The sequence below is a fragment of the Halichondria panicea genome, chromosome 11 (genome assembly GCF_963675165.1).
Source record: "Halichondria panicea chromosome 11, odHalPani1.1, whole genome shotgun sequence".
NCBI lineage: Eukaryota > Metazoa > Porifera > Demospongiae > Suberitida > Halichondriidae > Halichondria > Halichondria panicea.
In genome coordinates this window covers 6,331,180-6,353,057 of record NC_087387.1, presented here as the reverse complement: position 1 = coordinate 6,353,057, position 21,878 = coordinate 6,331,180, and the positions used below count along the sequence as shown (strand labels likewise).

The 21,878-nt window shown below is 39.5% G+C and overlaps 4 protein-coding genes across 6 annotated transcripts in view; all 4 read right to left on the bottom strand.

Annotated features, from left to right (window-relative positions):
* The window catches only part of LOC135344131 (scavenger receptor cysteine-rich domain superfamily protein-like), a gene marked incomplete in the record, with an annotated part of 804,697 nt that overhangs the window by 425,194 nt on the left and 357,625 nt on the right, over positions 1–21,878 (bottom strand).
* Positions 6,361–10,758, bottom strand: LOC135344173 (uncharacterized). Of its 3 annotated transcripts, none has more exons than XM_064541318.1 (6): positions 10,465–10,758; positions 9,922–10,008; positions 9,565–9,721; positions 9,197–9,484; positions 8,583–8,921; positions 6,361–6,765 (listed from the first exon to the last, which is right to left on the bottom strand). In XM_064541318.1, exons 1-6 carry the CDS (start codon positions 10,756–10,758, stop codon positions 6,755–6,757), a joined length of 1,176 nt encoding a protein of 391 aa, XP_064397388.1. In that variant the 3' UTR covers positions 6,361–6,754. The 3 variants fall into 3 exon arrangements, with proteins under 3 accessions (XP_064397388.1, XP_064397389.1, XP_064397390.1); XM_064541319.1 differs by having other exon boundaries at positions 9,197–9,481; XM_064541320.1 differs by having other exon boundaries at positions 9,197–9,457.
* Positions 10,833–12,975, bottom strand: LOC135344126 (uncharacterized). Its single transcript, XM_064541248.1, has one exon. It carries the CDS (start codon positions 12,669–12,671, stop codon positions 10,833–10,835), a length of 1,839 nt encoding a protein of 612 aa, XP_064397318.1. The 5' UTR covers positions 12,672–12,975.
* Positions 13,063–20,571, bottom strand: LOC135344081 (protein NLRC3-like). Its single transcript, XM_064541168.1, has 3 exons — positions 20,468–20,571; positions 18,028–18,169; positions 13,063–17,302 (listed from the first exon to the last, which is right to left on the bottom strand). Exons 2-3 carry the CDS (start codon positions 18,057–18,059, stop codon positions 13,078–13,080), a joined length of 4,257 nt encoding a protein of 1,418 aa, XP_064397238.1. The 5' UTR covers positions 18,060–18,169; positions 20,468–20,571; the 3' UTR covers positions 13,063–13,077.

The following is a 21,878-nucleotide window of genomic DNA, read 5'->3' as shown; positions in this document are numbered from 1 at the left end:
ATAATCAATCATTTATATATCTCATGCATTTACATGCAGGTACATTCATTAAAGCGTGTAGTGAAACAAAGAATTTACTGCTTTGTGGCTGAGATTATAGATGGACTCAGCAGGAGCGTTTTCTTCCAGTAATTTCTTTTTAGCCTACAAATGTATAAGGAAATTAATTATAGTAATTATGTTTGAAAAGTGACGACATACCTGTCTTAGTGCCTTTATCCGTGATAATCTCTTGAACATTATGTTACTACATTTTATTGTCTCCACTTTCTTTCCCAAGAGTACTTGCTTTAGAGCTGCAAACTTTGTTGCCTTTGTTTCTTTGATCCGAGTGAATGGTTGCTGGGTTCAATGGAAACACCAAATAATGGAAGGTAATAACTTATATTAATAACTGATGGAAGGTAATAACATGTACATGAATGTGTGCTGGACAGCCCACTTTGGGTACGCGTGTACCTTGGAGACGTGTTTGACTATAGAAGTTGGTCCCTTAAAGTACTGCTAATCAAACGAGTGTTGCAAGCGTGCGCTTGCTAATGCCTCTCGCCATGTTTTTGCTTTCGCTCAACAGTATATTAGAGTGTTATAGAAGAGGTAAATACTTTGCAATGTGCTTTGATTGTTTCACAAGAAAGGGGTGTCCACAGTTAATTGATCGTCTTAAATGGCCTGTAGCCATGCAAACAGTGGGAGCAAACCTTTGTCAAAGGCATAGACAGTGATAAGTATTGAAGACAGAATTCAATCACAGAAAGTAGTATATCTATAACAAGCAGTCTAAAAAGAGTTATCGAAAAGGTTGGTTTGTCTTACCAGGACCTCAACAAAGAAAATTGATTTCTGCCAGGATCTGGGGTTCAAAATGGATTCTCTTACACGTAGTATATTGAGCGCGCATGCGCATTACATCCAGGAATAAGGGGTGTGTCTGTAAGTTCAAAAAAAAAATAATAGCTACTGAGCAGTTACAGCTGGAACAGACACACAAGACAGACACACACTGTCAGCTTTACCGTAACCCTCGTGCGGCTACACCTCGAGGCATAACTACTGCTTTTGAATGCTCAAAACAATAAATCAGTGGGATGCCATCAAATGAAAAATTCCAAAACACCGTTACCGTATTCACCTGAATTACCGGGACACTCTATTCTAAGGGACACTTCGGACTTACGTAATTTTTTTCACTCTATATTAAAGAACAACAGGAAATGTAAATATTTTTAGATGTCCCGATCTAATTAGAACGAAAAAGAGCATGCCCCTAACGTCAGCTCGATAGACACTCAAAACTGATAGACACTCAAAACTCTTAGAAACTCTCTGGATTCTACTCTCTGGCACCGTAATATGTCACTGACGGTTGAAGACACCACTTTGTAGACATGGAACCCGCGTACATGCACAGCTTCTAAACTGCGAAAGACATTTTAGCTGCAGAGCTAGCCTCGGCCTGGAATCGAGGCCGTGTACGTACCTTAAATGGGGAAATATTCGTTCTAATTACTACGGGACACCCTAATACAAGGGACACTTCGACTTTAACGTAATTTTTCTTGCTCTATTGCAAGGGACACTGCAAGCCGTAATAATTTTTTTGTGTCCCGGTAATTCGGGTGAATACGGTAACGATACATGTTCTTAACTTACTGTCATTACTTACTTTGGTAACAATGTGAGTCTGTTCATCGTCCATGCACCTGCACCTGCACCTTGCTCACTGAAGTCCTGGTACTCATAGTACAGTAGAGCTGTGCAGCCCTAGGAGGCATTCAACATCATCCACTACTCCTCCATAATATTGTTGTGCCCAGTCCCAGTGCAACTGCTGAAGAATTCTAGGGGTGTGGTTGTGGTTAAATTTAACTTCCGTTCCTGACATCGAGTGAACAAAGCCAATCCCTTACTGTTACTTTGGAGCGGAAGTATAGGTGGTCGGGACTCCGGCATGCGTTGCACATCTCGTTTCTAAGTTGTCGGCTGTATTGGTGCACTGGTCGGGACTACTACTTAACTGGGACTCCAGTTACTGGCTAGGACTCTAGCTTGCGCAGAAGGTCGGGACGCCGGCTATTTTTTTCCCTCTTTTTTTACTTAGTTTAATCATCACAGATAAAGAAGAGGGAGCATATGCAAAGAGATATAAAATATAGTGTATACCTCTTTCTTGTCAGTTGAGGTTTGCGGAAAGTTAATATTTAATTTGCTTTCTGGCAATGCCTATATCTTTCGTTTCCGAAGTTCTCAGTAATATACTGTAGTAGACTTGTTCACTATCTGGGACTCCAGCCTGCACTTAGCTCATGGGACTCCATGCATGCAGTTACCGCGTACTGGCTGGGACTCCATGCAGTTACCGCAATTTGATACCGCGTACTGGCTATGAGCTCATATAGCTGGGACACCAGTTAAAGGTCAGGACGCCAGCTGAACTCCTTTTAGTTGGACATCTAGAAACTGTGTGTATATATTGCCAGCCCGTGGGAAAACAAGTATATATAGCTGTATACCTAAAGCAAATCTGGACCCTTCCCGGCCCTTTTGATACAATGCCTTGCTGGTAAGCATCACTCGTAAATGTATTTTTTTATTGTTGTGAAGTCCTATTGCTAGAATGGTCTAACTAGGTAGATGGTTCAAGTATTGTTAAGGAATGCAAGCTACTAGCAGCAGAATTCTTACACGACAGTAAGACTTAAGGTTTGTCTTTTTGGTGATTTTTTGAAAGTTAAAATAGGTGACTGTAACTAGTGTGTATGAATGACATGCAAAGCTATATGCATGGCAGACTTCACTAGACGCAAGCAAAGTCAGCAGCCCTGCCAAATGTGTTTGTTTGGTAAAGATCATTAATCACACAGATGAAGGTTTTGTAATAATAATATTGATAAAAAATTAACAATGTTAGCAACAAAGAAAGAGTCAATGACTTTTATGAGCAATTATGGATTCGCTAGTTAAAGGTGAATTAGGTGCATTAGTCATTTTGAGGGGGCGTTATATCCCAACTCGTACTTCTTATCTGGCGTGGCGTAAGCCTACAGAGTATTGTGGAGCAGCTGGTCATAATATCTCTTCTTCCAGATCCTTCACAGAGGGAGGGAGTTTGGGAATGGTGGCCAACTTTGTTATGAATGTTCTGAGTTTGCAGCTTAGCTCTTGGTGAAACCCCTCCTCATCTGTTAGCTGATATCTTTACAATATGAACAGTGATACGATCTTGGTTAAGTACCGAATATAGTGGGTTATTTCCGTATGGTGGGAATTTTCGTATATAGCATTATACGAAAATTGAAATTGCAATAGTCACTATCTTCAATTTTCAAGAACGTCAATTTTTCTGCTGATTTGGCTCATCGCAAAGGTTTTTTATCCGCAACACATTCTAGTAAGGTATAAACCTTGCATTCCTTTAACGAGCAAAAACATTGATACAAAACTAATAGTCCATTTGTTTTTTCTCCATGTACACACAGTTGTAGAGTCCTCATCTTCATCACTAGTCCTCAATGTTGTCCTACCTGTTGTGAGTGTGTTGGCTGTACTAGCTCTAGTTGTACTGGGTGGGGCTCTCTACGGATACATTCAAGTGGTTACTCATCTGTTGAAGTTAAAAAACCAACAAACTGGAACTGCTGAACTGATATTAACATAGTCATGATAATAATTATTGGTGCAAAACTGAAAATGTCATTTCATTCTAATTAAGCAGTTGAGTTATTTATTTTTGTGCTCATTGTTCAATTGTATCAATGAGAGCTCACTTTATATAATTATTGAGATAAAACACTGTTGCATATCTAGTTCTAATATGTCTTGTCCACGTCCACTAATAACACTATAATAAGGGTTCATCTTTCACTGTATATAGTCTAGGGAAGACCAAGCGATTTATGTGGTACATTATACTTTATCCAGAGATATCATAATTATTGGAGGGCTATAAGAAACCACAGTGGCTCCACCAACGAAACAGTGACGTGCTCCTATAGATCGAGATCTCAAACTGTACAGAGTTTTAGTTAGAACACACGTAGCCGAGTGTTTTAATATGTAGTAATCAGTGGCGTAGCAAGGATTTGGGGAAGGGCAGGGCTCAAATCAGTTGAGCAGGGCCAGAGCATAACACTAAAAAAAGGTCCTAAGCAGTCAGCATGCGCATTAGATGGCCCTGCCCACATTTCCGACATCATTCTAGTAACTATGCATGCAGTATACAGTGCAGAATACATCGACAGATCGCGGCTGAGTTGGAATTGATAAAGCACAAAAGGGAGGGCTCTAGCCCCGTCAGCCCCCCTCTGCCTACGCCACTGGTCATTGCACATTTAACTATAATAATTATAAGGATAATGATGTACTTAGTTGGTGATCAATTCAGATCAGTATACATATCGATCTCATCCATTCCTTTACACACTTACAAAACTCCATCATGCATGTTCGATTGTATAATTGTACATGTTCACATTATTTTGAACTTACATGACATGATGTATGCATGTCAGTTATAGCAAGAGTTCATTAGGAAGAGTACGCAACTCCAATAGACTGTACACAGGAGCACAAATACTCACTATTGTAACAGCAAGCACACTTGAGGTATACAAGGCATTAAAAGTCTGTGGTTTTGCTTCCACTCCGTCCAATGAAATCACAGTCACATGCAGGCAATCAAGTTTTCTATATTAAGTCTTGCTATTTGTTCCTTCCAAAAAGCTACACATGCCATGGGAGGTTATAAAAGAGTTAAAATTATAATAATTATACTGACTTAATTGTGGCTGCTGAGTATGCAGACTTATACAAAATCCCCACCCATGCACACAGGGGAGGCAAAGTTAATACAAATCCCCACCCTATCCTGGGAGGGGGTATGGTTTGCATTGATAGGTGCATTATTTCACTGCCTGTATACAATGAGCATTACTTGACATTAATTTTAACCAAAAAATGTCCGAGTTTGAGTATGGTTACAATGAGTAGAAAAACATTCCAAGGGTATTCCGGGATGTTGATCATTTAAAGTCCCCAGAGGGTAAAATAACTCAACCAGGTAATTACACTGAATGTGTACTGCATTCACACACCACATCCACTCACACACACTTCTACACTTATAGAGACACACCAGAGGGAGTACCACAGGACAATGTAGCTCAAGCAATTAGCCTTTGAGTGAATACTAATTATTCGCCCACGTTGCATGTGTGTTATTGCTGAGTGTGATCATTAATCTGGTGAAATCAGAGACTACCGGTAATTACTTGAGCTGCACCAGCCTGGCAGTCGGACCTAGCTCCTCTGGAGACAAACTCACACATGCATGCCTCACATGTAACCTATACTTTGCAGCATCACATATATGTGGTTCTTGGGACGCCTTCCTTTGCATGGGTAGTTATGTACCTACTGAGGACCCTCATTGGAGGTACTATGTGTGCAGCTGTTGAGGATACTCACTTTATCTACGCCCACTGATCATGAAGTCACTGGAGAAACAGAGCTTATATTACAATGAATCTCTTGATTAAAGACTGTCTATAATACGTGCTACCATTCAACAAATTCTACCGTGACATCAAAAGTGCACTATTTTTACACATTCCTCGCCAATTGAAAATGTGAGTGATTCCTTGGAGGTTTTCACACTTCAAGACACCTTATTACCTCGTGCGTGTGCAGTGTGCAATAGGGGTAGAGTGATTGATGTGTGTGCGTGTGCGTGGACACAACACATTTGCTGTTTAAGCGAACTAGACACTATACTGCTTTAACTGCTAATCAGACAGCGATTGAAGATATACTTATAATGGAAACGTCTGTGTTTAGCGGATCTTAATATTCTTCAAGCAAAGTATAGCCATTTATAATCATATTGTTGAACAAGTGCCTCCAACTGTGACATGGGGCTCAAAATTCCTCGTGGCATCTCTCGAGGGTAGATCTTCTGGTGAATGTATTTGTGTTCTTAGTGCCCGAGCAGCAGGTATAGCTGTGAACTGCAACACTGTAGTATCAGTTTATAGTGAATTCCATGGAATTGCAGAGTGGTTGCTGCGTTATTGTGTTTTCTAACCATAAAGGACACGAAGCATTCAATGCATATTTCTGCTTTTCAAAGATTGTTTTAGAGAAATCACTATTATAATTATACCATTAACAATCGATCAACGCAGTACCTATATATACGATTATTGTTAGTTTGTTGCATATTTTATAGCTGTACAACTGTTGGTCTGGCCATGGGCCACAGCTAAGTGGTCTAGACCACCCAAACCAATTGGTGACATTAATTAATAAGGTCAAATTCGCACACTATATACGTATTACTTTTACTACTACTCTGCAGGAGAATGAAGGAGAGAGTTCATTTCAAAGACATAAAATTAGTGCAAAAACACCATTGTGTGTGTGTGTGTGTGTCAGAATCTGTGTGGATTTTTTGATCAACTAGTACGTATACATCTGATTATTCGATTTTATAAATGAGACTGATAATTATACAGGATGTGAGAGCTATCTATAACATGATTATAATACAGAATTCTTGATGTAGGAAACAAACAGCCTGATATGTGTATATGTACAATAAAAGGTTAATGATCTATGAAAAACTAAAATAAATTATCAGTTACCACACATCAAGTATTTGTCTCTCAAAAAACGAAATAATAACTACTCTACAACTAGCTATAATTGAATAATGTTCACATGCATGCACTATATATAGCTATTGACTTTTTAACATCTATATAGCACCTGTATCAAGGGTGAAAATAACACATAATGTACATACAGGGGGACTCTCTGTGTTACAAGGGAGTGTAGTACAGCAATCTGCATGTATAATGTACATACAGGGGGACTCTCTGTGTTACAAGGGAGTGTATAGTACAGCAATCTGCATGTATAATGTACATACAGGGGGACTCTCTGTGTTACAAGGGAGTGTATAGTACAGCAATCTGCATGTATAATGTACATACAGGGGGACTCTCTGTGTTACAAGGGAGTGTATAGTACAGCAATCTGCATGTATATAATGTCATACAGTGTTTATATTTACCTCGGCAGAAAACCCTGAGCTCTGAGCTGCTATTTGATTATGAAACGTTATACAACCCAAACTAACGCCGAAGGTTCTGCACTTTAGTGCTCTAGAGTTACTTAGTCTAATGTTTTTGTACCTGCATGGCATGCAAGTGATGTATAACTATATTATATATAGCACTAAAACTAGTGCTCATCACATGATCTTCAGCCAATCAGCTTAATATCTAAAAGTATAATGCATGCTTCTTAATCCACACTGAAGGTGTGCATGCTTTATAAGTTGTATGCTCACATACATTAAAATACTTAATCTTGGCGGTGTGTTCTAAATAGTATACCTTAATGTTACTATTATATAGACGGGTAGTAATTTCAGATTTTTCTCTGTTTTTAGGGCACTAATTTTGGCGGATTTGGCAAATTCATTACCACAATAATATCTCAAAAAATGTACAAGTATGAGTTTTGAAAGTTGAAGTCAGATACAAATGTAAAAAGGGCTAGCTTGCTCTTAGCATACTCTCAAAAGTACATTACAATTAGAAAAAAAAGAAGAAAACATTTTTTTTATGAGATTCATAATTATTTAATTGCGTTATTATCAGCGCGTACTTAATTTAGCGTTGAATTACAAATTCGCTAAAATTCACTAAAATTAGTACAACAGTAGAACCTCGCTAATCCGAATAGAGCGGAACCAGACCCCATCCGAATACAGTAGACTCTCGCTATTCCGGCTCTCTGAAGTACGGCCACCTCGATATACCGGCCATTTGGCTTGGCACGGAATGCTAGCTATAATTATGTTTACTGCACAAAACTCACCCTGAAGTACGGCCACTCGCTATTCCGTTTACCAGCCAGTGCTGGCTGTCCCAAACAAGGTTTTCATTTATACGTATATTACGGCCGGATATGACGTTTTGGGTGCGGTTTAACAGATAAAATTGGTTAAATAGAGAACAGAATGATTCATTATCCTACATTATCCTCGAGACAAGAACCGCAAAAGTAGTCATTAGATTCGAGGTAAGGTCATTTTTAAGCCGCGGCTATTTCCTGAGCTGCAGCCACCTCCATATTCCGGCCAAGCTGCATGGTCCCAAGGGTGACCGGATTAACAAGAGTCTACTGTACATGAAATTTCCAGTATTAACAGATGTCATTATAATTGATTATGAATATCATTAACGAAGACACTTTTGTACATGTATTATGATATCACTGTGGCCAGAAGGGAAGCTGCTAGCTAGAATAGTCTTTATCTCAACTTTCTCTCCAATACAGTGAGTCGACTCTTGTGAGCTCTCTCTTCGTTTTCTTAGCAATAAAATTATTGCTGATTCAGCTAAGCAATTTACATTGTGCATGCGCAGTACTCTATTCTACTAACAGCCCCTCCTCTTTTTCAGTTTGCTATTTTGTCCGGATTTGCGAGGTTAAAAGGGGTCTGGAATAGTGAGGTTCACTGTTTATAATAGACAATAAGGTAATTAACATGCATAATGTACCCACTCACGCACCTTTGGCTGACAAATACTGTGCCACCTTGATAGCAACGTCTCCTTTGTCCAGGGAGATTAGGATGAGTAGCAGAGCTCTGAAGGTACCCTCTGAAAGAACTCTATTCAGCCAGTATTTCAGAGCCAGCTTTATTCCAGCATGTATTCGATTCAATGCTGTTCTAGCCTTCTCTTCAATAACATCAGTTTGCTGTCCAGGTGAGAGCCCCAGTATTTCAACATAGTCATTAGTGTTGTCGAAATATGAAGATAATTTGGGAAGGTCTAATTCTTCTACTCTTGTGTCAAGCTGCTCGTCAGTGATATTAGTTTCCCTCTTTAGTGCTTCAATGGTCAGGCCTGATAATAGGACAGCGAGCCAATAATTAACATCACACGTGTGCCTTTGGGCTTCTATAAATCTCATATAGACACCTCAAAAACAGTGTCTAACTAGTAAAATTAAAGCACCATGCAGAGTGTCTGCTGTATTATATAGAATAATGAAAATTGCCCAGAAAAGTTTCCAGGATAATTAATAAGCAGCTGCCTTGTAATGTTTGTGGAGCACACAATTATTTTTTTGATGATGATGCAAAATAGCATTAACTAATACGCTTTGAGTATCAACCTACTGTTATTAGGTACTTCTTTTAGTGTGTGAGACACCTCAGGAGCGTTCATGACATCATGATCAGCAGCCTGAGTGCCGGGTACGAATGCATGACTCCTCACGTCACATTGTTGTCCAGATGAGAGGCCTTGCTCCATAAGATAGTCGTTATGGGTGCTGTCAGATTGTGACGACATTTCAGAGAGGTGTGTTTCTTCTACTGTTGTGTCAAGCTGCTCGTTAGTGACTTCAGCGTCTCTCTTTACTGTTTCAATAGGCAAACCTTGCGAAGGAAAAGATAACGAGTCTGCTGCATGCATAAATAGGACGTAATTATTTTTAAAACAATGATTCAACTACATTATATATAACAACATGCAAACTGCTTACTTTGTAGCTGTTGTTTTTGGCTGGTTAAATTGGAAATATCAGTAGCAGCTGTGGAATCCTGACTAGCTGTAGGGGACCTATCCTCCTTTAGTGCATTCAGATCTTCATCAGTAGCTTTAAAGTCCGTATCCTCACTGATAGAATCAGTACTAGTGTGCTGTGATTGCAAGGAGACATGTATAATTATTACATCCATGCATCAGTGAACGCATGCATTTTACGACTTTTAGATCAAAAAGGGTATGACAGTACAATTGAATGCAAATTGACACATGCAATTGGCAATCATCGTTGTAACAAGAATTAACATCATGCATGATACAGCAGGTCATACACTCAGACAATGTAAGTACTTACCTCTGGCAGAGAGTCACTTGCATCATCAGGTGTTGTTGATTCAGAACTAGTGGAATCAAACTCCTCATCTTCAGTCGTGTTTCTCTCCTATTATTACATAATTATATAATTATATAGTTATAGTAACCCAGCCATCTCAGTGTGATGAAAGTGTGTGCATGCATGCAGGATCAATGTATAGCTAGAATGTTCAGGAGCTCTGACTGAAGGGTATAGGGATGAGCCTCACACTAAGTAGTATCTTGCCTTGGTAAAAAAAAGTTGTGAAGCTTCGGCACAATCACAATTTCGCAAAACTTCGTTATAAGTTTTTATAACAACAAAAATAACAACTTATTTCGTCAACATTTTCTGAAGTAGTGGCGAAGCTTCACAAATCAAGTACGCAACCCACCTTACATTGCATAAACTATCATCTAGAGTGCCAATTATATGTGTAGTGTACGTTATACCAAACATTAAAAGGACTCGGTGCTATAATAATGATGCCTTGCTCAAAACTTGATGCATCCTTTTCATACAATACACTTGCTGTGGCCTTACCTTCAAAAACTCATCAAGTTTCTTCACTGTCTCTGTACTCACGAGATTATCATCTAGATCAATATCCTCAATGCATGGAAACACTGAAGGCAAATACGTAATAAGAGTATTCACTGCGTCATCATCGATGCTGTTGTCTTGAAGGTCCCACCGTTTTAAACACTTTAGTTGAATATCGTGGAATTTTAGGTGTGACAATAATGTAAATATATCGTTTGAAGTAATTCGACACTTATCACAATCCAGCTTCTCCAGTGACAGGCAGCACTGAATACAATCAGCTAGTATGAACATGTTCTTGCCATGAAGCAAATTTCGACAAAGACCGAGACTTACTGTAGTGCTGTTAAGAGATTCTAAAGAATTATTCAAACTGAGGTCAGTATAATGGAAGTGTGAATAGTTGATTCCAGATGAAGTCTTGTTACTGGACAGTTTTCATTAGAGAGCATTCTAAAGATTGCTGACAAACCACTGTGTCCAAGTGGATTGTTATCAATACTCAAATTGATTTCACAGGAGAGAAGGTTTGAAACATCTTCTAAAGAAACCAACACTTTGTCAGATAATGTTTTTGCTGCTTCACTGTCGAGATTAGTCTTACTTAAGTTCAGCTCCAACTCCTTCCTATTAGTAGCAAGTCTTACAAAGGCCTCTCCTATTGCACTAGCTCCAGGTACACTGAGATTGTTCTCAGAGAGATCAAGGTCATTCAGATTAGGACAGTGAGAGGCAATGGATGGTAAGAGTTCAGTCAGTAGTCTTCCATTCTCCTCAACATTGTCAGGGAGGGTATTTGATAGTTGCATCCTCTCAAGATTACCGAAAATTTTGGATTTAATAGCCATTGTCAAGCAAGCTACATGAGTGTCCCCGCTTTGTTTGTTGTTTCGAAATGATAGCCTTTTCAATTTGTTACATTGACCAAGAAATGTTTGATTTTCAATTTCATCAAAATCGGCTGTCGTTATTAGGCCTTGGTTGACTGCATGTGTGTAGTCCAGATCAAGTCTTGTTACTGGATAGTTTTCATTAGAGAGCATTCTAAAGATGGCTGACAAGCCGCTGTGTCCAAGTGGGTTGTTATCAATACGCAAATTGATTTCACAAGAGAGTGGATTTGACATATTCCCTAAAGAAGCCAAAACATTATCAGAAAATGCTTTCACTGCTTCGCTGTCGAGACTAGTCTTCCTTAAATTCAGTTTTAACTCCTTCCTATTAGTAGCAAGTCTTACAAAGGCCTCTCCTATTGCACTAGCTCCAGGTACACCAAGATTGTTCTCAGAGAGATCAATGTCATTCAGATTAGGACAGTGAGAGGCAATGGATGGTAAGAGTTCAGTCAGTAGTCTTCCATTCTCCTCAACATTGTCAGGGAGGGTATTTGATAGTTGCATCCTCTCAAGATTACCAAAAATGTTGGCTTTAATAGCCATTGTCAAGCAAGCTACATGAGTGTCCCCGCTTGGTTTGTTGTTTTGAAATGAAATCCTTTTCAATTTGCTACATTTACCAGGAAATGTTAGAGTTTCAAAATCGGTTGCCGTTATTAGGCCCTGGTTGACTGCATGTGTATGGTTCAGATCAATTTCTGTTACTGGACAGTTTTCATTAGAGAGCATTCTAAAGATGGCTGACAAACCGCTGTGTCCAAGTGGATTGTTATCAATACTCAACTCAATTTCACAAGAGAGAAGGTTTGAAACATCCTCTAAAGAAGCTAACACTTTGTCAGACAATGTTTTTGCTGCTTCGCTGTCGAGATTGGTCTCACTTAAGTTCAGCTCCAACTTCTTCCTATTGGTAGCAAGTCTTACAAAGGCCTCTCCTATTGCACTAGCTCCAGGTACACCAAGATTGTTCTCAGAGAGATCAAGATCATCCAAATGAGGACAGTGAGAGGCAATGGATGGTAAGAGTTCAGTCAGTAGTCTTCCATTCTCCTCAACATTGTCAAGGAGGGTATTTGATAGTTGCATCCTCTCAAGATTACCAAAAATGTTGGCTTTAATAGCCATTGTCAAGCAAGCTACATGAGTGTCCCCGCTTGGTTTGTTGTTTTGAAATGAAATCCTTTTCAATTTGCTACATTTACCAGGAAATGTTAGAGTTTCAAAATCGGTTGCCGTTATTAGGCCCTGGTTGACTGCATGTGTGTGGTCCAGATCAAGTCTTGTTACTGGACAGTTTTCATTAGAGAGCATTCTAAAGATGGCTGACAAACCGCTGTGTCCAAGTGGATTGTTATCAATACTCAACTCAATTTCACAAGAGAGAAGGTTTGAAACATCCTCTAAAGAAGCTAACACTTTGTCAGATAATGTTTTTGCTGCTTCGCTGTCGAGATTAGTCTCACTTAAGTTCAGCTCCAACTCCTTCCTATTGGTAGCAAGTCTTACAAAGGCCTCTCCTATTGCACTAGCTCCAGGTACACCAAGATTGTTCTCAGAGAGATCAATGTCATTCAGATTAGGACAGTGAGAGGCAATGGATGGTAAGAGTTCAGTCAGTAGTCTTCCATTCTCCTCAACATTGTCAAGGAGGTATTTGATAGTTGCATCCTCTCAAAATTACCAAAAATGTTGGCTTTAATAGCCATTGTCAAGCAAGCTACATGAGTGTCCCCGCTTGGTTTGTTGTGTTGAAATGAAATCTTTTAAATTTGCTACATTTACCAGGAAATGTTAGAGTTTCAAAATCGGTTGCCGTTATTAGGCCCTGGTTGACTGCATGTGTGTGGTCCAGATCAAGTCTTGTTACTGGACAGTTTTCATTAGAGAGCATTCTAAAGATGGCTGACAAACCACTGTGTCCAAGTGGATTGTTATCAATACGCAAATTGATTTCACAAGAGAGTGGATTTGACACATTCCCTAAAGAAGACAAAACTTTGTCAGAAAATACTGTCGCTGCTTCACTGTCGAGATTAGTCTCACTTAAGTTCAGCTCCAACTCCTTCCTATTGGTAGCAAGTCTTACAAAGGCCTCTCCTATTGCACTAGCTCCAGGTACACCAAGATTGTTCTCAGAGAGATCAATGTCATTCAGATTAGGACAGTGAGAGGCAATGGATGGTAAGAGTTCAGTCAGTAGTCTTCCATTCTCCTCAACATTGTCAGGAAGGGTATTTGATAGTTGCAACCATTCAAGATCACCGAATATGGCGGATTTAATAGCCATTGTCAAGCAAGCTACATGAATGTCACCGCTTGGTTTGTTGTTTCGAAAATACAACCATTTCAATTTGCTACATCGACCAGGAAATGTTGGAGTTTCAATTTCACCAAAATTGGTTGCCGTTATTAGGCCCTGGTTGACTGCATGTGTATGGTTCAGATCAATTTCTGTTACTGGACAGTTTTCATTAGAGAGCATTCTAAAGATGGCTGACAAACCGCTGTGTCCAAGTGGATTGTTATCAATACTCAACTCAATTTCACAAGAGAGTGGATTTGACACATTCCCTAAAGAAGACAAAACTTTGTCAGAAAATACTGTCGCTGCTTCACTGTCGAGATTAGTCTCACTTAAGTTCAGCTCCAACTCCTTCCTATTGGTAGCAAGTCTTACAAAGGCCTCTCCTATTGCACTAGCTCCAGGTACACCAAGATTGTTCTCAGAGAGATCAATGTCATTCAGATTAGGACAGTGAGAGGCAATGGATGGTAAGAGTTCAGTCAGTAGTCTTCCATTCTCCTCAACATTGTCAGGAAGGGTATTTGATAGTTGCAACCATTCAAGATCACCGAATATGGCGGATTTAATAGCCATTGTCAAGCAAGCTACATGAATGTCACCGCTTGGTTTGTTGTTTCGAAAATACAACCATTTCAATTTGCTACATCGACCAGGAAATGTTGGAGTTTCAATTTCACCAAAATCGGTTGCCGTTATTAGGCCCTGGTTGACTGCATGTGTATGGTTCAGATCAATTTCTGTTACTGGACAGTTTTCATTAGAGAGCATTCTAAAGATGGCTGACAAACCGCTGTGTCCAAGTGGATTGTTATCAATACTCAACTCAATTTCACAAGAGAGTGGATTTGACACATTCCCTAAAGAAGACAAAACTTTGTCAGAAAATACTGTCGCTGCTTCACTGTCGAGATTAGTCTCACTTAAGTTCAGCTCCAACTCCTTCCTATTGGTAGCAAGTCTTACAAAGGCCTCTCCTATTGCACTAGCTCCAGGTACACCAAGATTGTTCTCAGAGAGATCAATGTCATTCAGATTAGGACAGTGAGAGGCAATGGATGGTAAGAGTTCAGTCAGTAGTCTTCCATTCTCCTCAACATTGTCAGGAAGGGTATTTGATAGTTGCAACCATTCAAGATCACCGAATATGGCGGATTTAATAGCCATTGTCAAGCAAGCTACATGAATGTCACCGCTTGGTTTGTTGTTTCGAAAATACAACCATTTCAATTTGCTACATCGACCAGGAAATGTTGGAGTTTCAATTTCACCAAAATCGGTTGCCGTTATTAGGCCCTGGTTGACTGCATGTGTATGGTTCAGATCAATTTCTGTTACTGGACAGTTTTCATTAGAGAGCATTCTAAAGATGGCTGACAAACCGCTGTGTCCAAGTGGATTGTTATCAATACTCAACTCAATTTCACAAGAGAGTGGATTTGACACATTCCCTAAAGAAGACAAAACTTTGTCAGAAAATACTGTCGCTGCTTCACTGTCGAGATTAGTCTCACTTAAGTTCAGCTCCAAGTTCTTCCTATTGGTAGCAAGTCTTACAAAGGCCTCTCCTGTTGCACTAGCTCCAGGTACACCAATATTGTTCTTAGAGAGATCAAGGTCATCCAGATTAGGACAGTGTGTAGCTAATGCTTGAAGAAGTGTGGCTAACACTTTGGCATCGATAATGTCTCTGTCATTTGTCAGTGCACTAGATAGACACAGACGCTCAAGTTTTACTATTGAACCTGTGCATACAACACTCTCTAGTAACTGGGCACCACTTTGCCAGAGTGGATTCTTGGATAATGAAAGCCTAGTTAATGTGTTATTGCTGGGTGAAAATGGTATACCTGTGATAAGGTTCCCATCTAGAGATAGTTCCTCGAGATGCTGAAATGAAGCTGATGCCTTGTTGAAGAAGGTCGTGAGACATTCATTTGTGAGCTTGCAGTTATCGAGACATAATTCTTTTACTTGCAACTTTCTGTCAATGAGGATAGTAGCTAGTTTCTGAAGCTGCTCATCATTAAGACTCCCTGAAAAATTTAGCTTGACCTCTGAACAATGTGATATAAGGTTAAAAGTGTGCAAAAGAGCTACACTGTCGTGAGCAGTTTGGGGCCTTCTGATTCTAAGCCAAGAACTAAACTTGGCACAAATCCTGTTGGCCACTTTATAGTGTACAACCTTATTCTGGGATTCAAACGAGCAGTGGCATAGTAAAATGTCTTGGTCCCGTAGTGCAAATAAAACCTGATCAACCAACACATCACCTAAAGAGACAACTTTATTACTATATTTCTCTTCTTCAGACTCAAGACCGAACACAAATCTCCAGACCATATTAAACCGATCGTTTCCAGCATAAGTGTTGCAAATCTTTGTTTTCTCTTCATGAGATAAAGTGACGATATGAAGGGCAGCTAAAAACTCCTGAATGGTCAAATGAGCAAAGTGAAACGACAAGCCATAACCTGTTGTCAATGAGTTTTGTTGGCTAGGGAAATGTGAATGTGCTGATTGCAATAAACCGAAGAAAAATGCTTTCTTGTTAAAGTTCCCATCTTGAGAAAACGATGAAACTTCACTGTCTGAGAAGACTATTTGATCTTTAGCCAAAAATTCAAAAGCAAATTTGCAAACCAGCCAGAAATCGTTTTGAAGTTCCTTGGGAATACAATTGAAATTGTCAAGCGAGTTTACACAGAGTTGTGGACATTTCTTCTTGATGTCACGAAGCACGACAGACAGTGTTATCCTAGCATATAGTTTCGTGATTGTGCTTGGAAGTGTTTGCTGTAAACTGTGCCACAGTTCACAAACAATCGCACAATTAAGTGGCACAGAGCACAAACTCTGAATGAGTGGATTGCTTTTAAGCTGCTCCATAAGAGAAGAAGCTTTCTCTAGATCTTGCTTGAATTCCTCAACTATGTACTTTTTGATATCTTCTTCATCAAAACCCACCACCTTGATGAAAGTGTCCACTGAAGACAGTTTGTGAAAAGGTGCTGCTGCAGAATGTCTGGAGGTGAGGAGAACAGAGGCTTTGGAACAACCATAACCAAGAAGAAGTTTGTAGAGAAACGAGTCCTTAGCTCGAGTACCCTCACTGAGTTCATCCCAGCCATCAGCTATGATGAGGATGCCTTCTCCTTCTCTATCCTCTATCCTTTTTGTTGGAGGTTTGCGGACCTCCTCACTCAGATGGAAGAGTTTAATCAGCTCAGGGAGGCTTGTGGCCGATGACACGTCGCTATTTCTCAGTGGTAGCAACAGAACACAGTCGAATTGTTTCAGGATCTTGCCTTTTGCCCACTCCTCAGTCAGCATGGTACACAGTGTGGTTTTACCAATCCCAGCATTGCCTTTCACAACAATCTTCCTGACTGGTTTGTTGTCACTGCTAGTCTTGAACAGGTCAGTGTGGAGTATTGATTTGCGTGTTTCTTTGTCATCTTTAGATTGCTTGCCATTGCCACTCGAACGACCCTTGTGTCCAAACCCCTCTATCTGATCAGTCTCGACTAATTGCAATTTGATAAGTCTTCTTTGTTTGTCTCTTCTATCTGATGGTGGCCATTCTTCATCTTCTCCAAACTCTCTCTGAATGTACTTTTCTTTGAGACTAGTTACAAACCTGTTCATGACATGCATGCATGCACATGATAAAAAGCAGCCTTTAGAGGTAATAATTACAAGCTAGTGTAAGTTGAAAGCATTGTGTGAGGTGAGCCCCGTCTTTCTTAATTACAGTGCCACTCTAATAGAAGCGCCAATAGTCCACAACAATTACACTCTACTATTATAGCTGGCGCTTAAGTAATAATTATTATAATGCGGTCTTTAATTTATAGGCTATATAATATATAAATATACAATTTATATGATAGCTAGCCTCGTGGAAACAGCTACTCCACGTTCTATAAGCAGCACTCTATAATAATTATAAGCGCCAAACCATGACCACCAAAGATGGTAGTGAAGTTGTGAGTGAGCAGTAAACCGCGGTGTAGGCTCAGGTTAACTACTATACTACGAGGATCGACCTTTATGATGTCTCACGGCACGTGATCGTGTAATAAGAGTATATAATTATATGCACGCTTGTCTTGATATAAAAATCTCATCTCTAATAAAATTAGACATTCTCCAATCCTGCAGTATAATTATAGTGATTACATTCTGGACAGTGCAGCAATCTACCATGCAACGTATGTTGACACACACCCAATCTGTTCTATATACATGGATATCCTATATACAATCCTCTCTGCAATCTTGCCATGCTTCATGGACATGATGGTAGGGCATTTTAATGCTGAACTTGCATGTTTGTATACAGCTATACTCAGTCACGCTTACCCAGTGTTACGAAGAGACTGTGTTTGATCCATAGTATGATCTGATTGATCATTTAATCCTTAATTGGTTGATGACTGATACAAGTTCAGTCAATCCAGTCACGGTCAATATAGCACCTCCACCCAGTTAGTCAATATTATAGCTGCAGTATGCAATCATAATTAAATGTTTGTGCCCTGCACACACCAATATTATAGTGCAATCTGCATGCATAATTATATAACTGATGATGTCTTTGCCGGCATGCAGTCATGGATTTGGATTGGACATAATTATATCTGGCTTTTGTACAATGAATCAACAGTGGAGTATCCCGGAACAGGGAGAAGGGGGACCACTTCCCCCGGGCCTCCCCAATGATTTAGCTTTATTTAATTTTTCTGTACACTTTCCCTATCCCTTACTTCACTAATTTTTATACTCCCTACCTCAACACTTCATTACTTGCTTATTATTATAAAAAAAAATATTTAGGTGTTCCAACTTCCTACTCTATTGAATCCCCATTAGCAGTCTCCTCGTCTCTTAGTGTATATAATTATGCAGACTAGCATAAAGTACATTATACTGTTACAGGATATAGGTAACTCACTACACCGGTCCACGTACGGGCAATGCCGCATTGTGTGTTACATCATTCTATATTTATGTGTAAACCGCCCACATCTCTTAACCACATGCATGTGGTTAATTACCGTGCAAGTCACAGTGTGGTAGAGTTTCTAATTGTAGCCCGCCTGCCTATAGCCATACATGAGTAATTACTATAAGTGTTTGTTACGTACACACAATTATTACAACGCCCTATACTCTTGATATTATTATATCGGTATAATATAATGGCTATTGTCATGAGTACAAAATTAAAAACACCGGGTTGTATGGTATTGTCTTCACTGCCGGAGTTATATGGATGCATTATTGTGACGTGTGTCAGTGCAGGTTACTGATATTCTAATATGGCATGTATGGTGGCTGCCTGGTATCATCACAGCCAGCATATCTATAGTACAAGAGATATGGCATTCATATAAAAAATACATGCATGCTGTATATGGTACCAATAATTGTGTAAAGCAAATTGAATGTTGTCAGGAATTCCACTGCAATGCAGCTACTATAGTGTAGAGGATTACAGTGCATCCAGTCTAGAGAGTATATAGAATACCACAATATAGGTGAGTATAGTTGTATCAGAGCCAAGATTGGAACATTTCTAAGAAATTGTGGTTATACCATTGTATTATATAGGTAAACGAATAAGCTACAACATTATTCGAAGTATTTCCCCAAAAGTTGTTGTATAGTGGGGTGAAATGGGGGTTATCGTAAAAAATGTTGTGACATCAATTATCTCTGAAATATTTCTGGACACATTTTTTTCATCAAAAGTTATGACTCAGTGTAATTTTTGGACCTTAGCCGTAAGATCTTCTTTAAATCTCTCCCTAACCGAAATGGCACTAAAAACTAGCAATTTTGAGCACTGGAGGATGTATAGATATTTAAGCAATATCAAACGTTTCATAAGATAGCCAATCTATTTATATAGATGTTGTGACAAAGTTCCAAACCTTAACTAGCCAGAAACCGTTGGCTTTTTCTCATACCCATTATTACAAAGATATAGTGCAGACTGAGTTCTTAGTCACGGTACTTAGATGATTATATAATATATACAATACTTTCACACATTAGCATATAATTATATAGAGCATTGCTCGCACGCTAGTGCAGACGGAGTTCTTAATTATAATGAGTGGATGGGCATAGAACATACACTTTGATCGACTAATTCACAATGCACTATAATGTATAGTTGATTCTAGTATTATAATAGTTGATACTTAGATATCTACATTCATGGGAATTGAAGTACATGGGGAAAGTGCCCCAGAGGAGGTATACATACCTGCAGCAGCTATCCTGTTGTCAAGCAAAGTAACTTGTTGTATTACATGTCAAGCCTCGAGACGAGGCAAGGCTCACTGTTTTGGCGGTCTATGTGATTTAGAAGCCCTCGGACACTTGTAGTAAATACCCTCGCTATAATTATGCTCGGGATTACTAAATCAGTACCTTTGGGCTTCTAAATACCAGACACCTTCAAAACAGTGTCTTTATAATTATTATAGTGATAACAATAAATAGTATACACAAGAAAATAAGGCTCTAGTCTGAAGGAGTGAGACTGCGAGAGCGACAGGCATATTGATAATCTACCAACCCACATCTGCATGCATGACATTATATGAAGTTCTAAAATTGTGCACGCTCACCCCAAACATGTATGTTCCGGTACTATAATAGTTAATATACATAACATTAATAAGCTAGATTATCATCCATGACTGCTGCATGCATACAGGAACTATATATATAACGATAATAATATTCTATCCACACATTTGCACTATAGCATGCATGCATGCAGTCATACCTCCAATGAAGAGGCCAGTCTCCAAGAAACTATATAGCAGACCAGAGCTTGATATTAATTAATGACACTGTCTTGACAGATTGTACAAATAAATACAAATGTCTACATTTGACAGGGGCAGATCTAGGGGTGGGGTTGCAACCTAAATAAGTTTTACTGAGGGCAGAGCTGATGTTTGCAGCTCCACCCCTTATTTATTTCACTCTGCTCCTCACACTCCAACCATTAACCACTTATCAATGCACTTATAGACTATGCTGCTGCACAATTGCAAGTAGCTCAATAATTGAGCCTGTATTAAGTAGATTTGTGTGTGCTACACCGTACCACCGTATATAGCGAGTTATTTTCGTATCGTGGAAATTTTCGTATAATCATTTTGTATTGTAGAGCATCATATGAAATTTAATACCACAATAGGTTCAACGCCTGAGCTGTAAGAACTGAAAATTTGCAACGAAAATTATACCCGCTATATTATATAATTATTATATTCAATGATATTTTCTCACAGGTCTCCCTCCCAGCTGGCGAGTATTAAAACGATGCTCCAAAATAACTGTATTATTCTCCTCATGCAGTTTAAACTATGAACAACGTATACCTCAGAAGTATCAATCAACATGCAGTGGCTTACATGTTGCTATGGTGCTGTTTGTAATTAGGATGAAACAAACTCAATTTACAATTTCCTGTTAATAGTCTCAGTTACAATTATTCTCTGAGTATCAATTACCAGTGTGCATGCACGTTCACAGAGCAGGGTACATCCATGGTGCTGTTTGGAATGAGGGATGAAAACAAACCTAATTTACTGCTAATTGGATATCTAGTTTCTTAAGAATATCAGTTACTGTTTCAACTTACAGTGATTTCAATATGTGGTGCATGCATGCATGGTGCTGTTTGTTGTGCATGTGTTGTTTAGGATAGTTTTCAGCCTGCATTCCACATTCCATCACCACTCTGTATCGCTGTGGTACCACTGCATGCCAGCACCACTCTGTATCGCTGTGGTACCACTGCATTCCACCACCACTCTGTATCGCTGTGGTGCCACTGCATGCCACCACCACTCTGTATCGCTGTGGTGCCACTGCATGCCAGCATGCACCACTCTGTATCGCTGTGGTGCCACTACATTCCACCACCACTCTGTATCGCTGTGGTGCCACTGCATGCCGGCACCACTCTGTATCGCTGTGGTGCCACTGCATGCCAGCACCACTCTGTATCGCTGTTGTGCCACTGCATGCCAGCACCACTCTGTATCGCTGTGGTGCCACTGCATGCCAGCACCACTCTGTATCGCTGTGGTGCCACTGCATGCCAGCTTACTATATAATAACAGCCTATTATTCCCACCCAGAACCTCATGCATAGACCACGTAATTAATTAAGACGAGTCACA

Bases quoted from the DNA above. Each gene is read 5' to 3' on its own strand.
- LOC135344126 (XM_064541248.1), bottom strand. From the start codon at position 12,671: ATGCTCTCTAATGAAAACTGTCCAGTAACAAGACTTGATCTGGACCAC.
- LOC135344081 (XM_064541168.1), bottom strand. From the start codon at position 18,059: ATGGATCAAACACAGTCTCTTCGTAACACTGG. The intron at 17,303-18,027 runs GTAAGCGTGACT...TGTCATGAACAG, and splicing joins CAGTCTCTTCGTAACACTGG to GTTTGTAACTAGTCTCAAAG.
- LOC135344173 (XM_064541318.1), bottom strand. From the start codon at position 10,758: ATGTTCATACTAGCTGATTGTATTCAGTGCTGCCTGTCACTGGAGAAG. The intron at 10,009-10,464 runs GTAAGGCCACAG...ATGTAATAATAG, and splicing joins AACTTGATGAGTTTTTGAAG to GAGAGAAACACGACTGAAGA. The intron at 8,922-9,196 runs GTAGGTTGATAC...TCCTATTATCAG, and splicing joins AAAAGAAGTACCTAATAACA to GCCTGACCATTGAAGCACTA.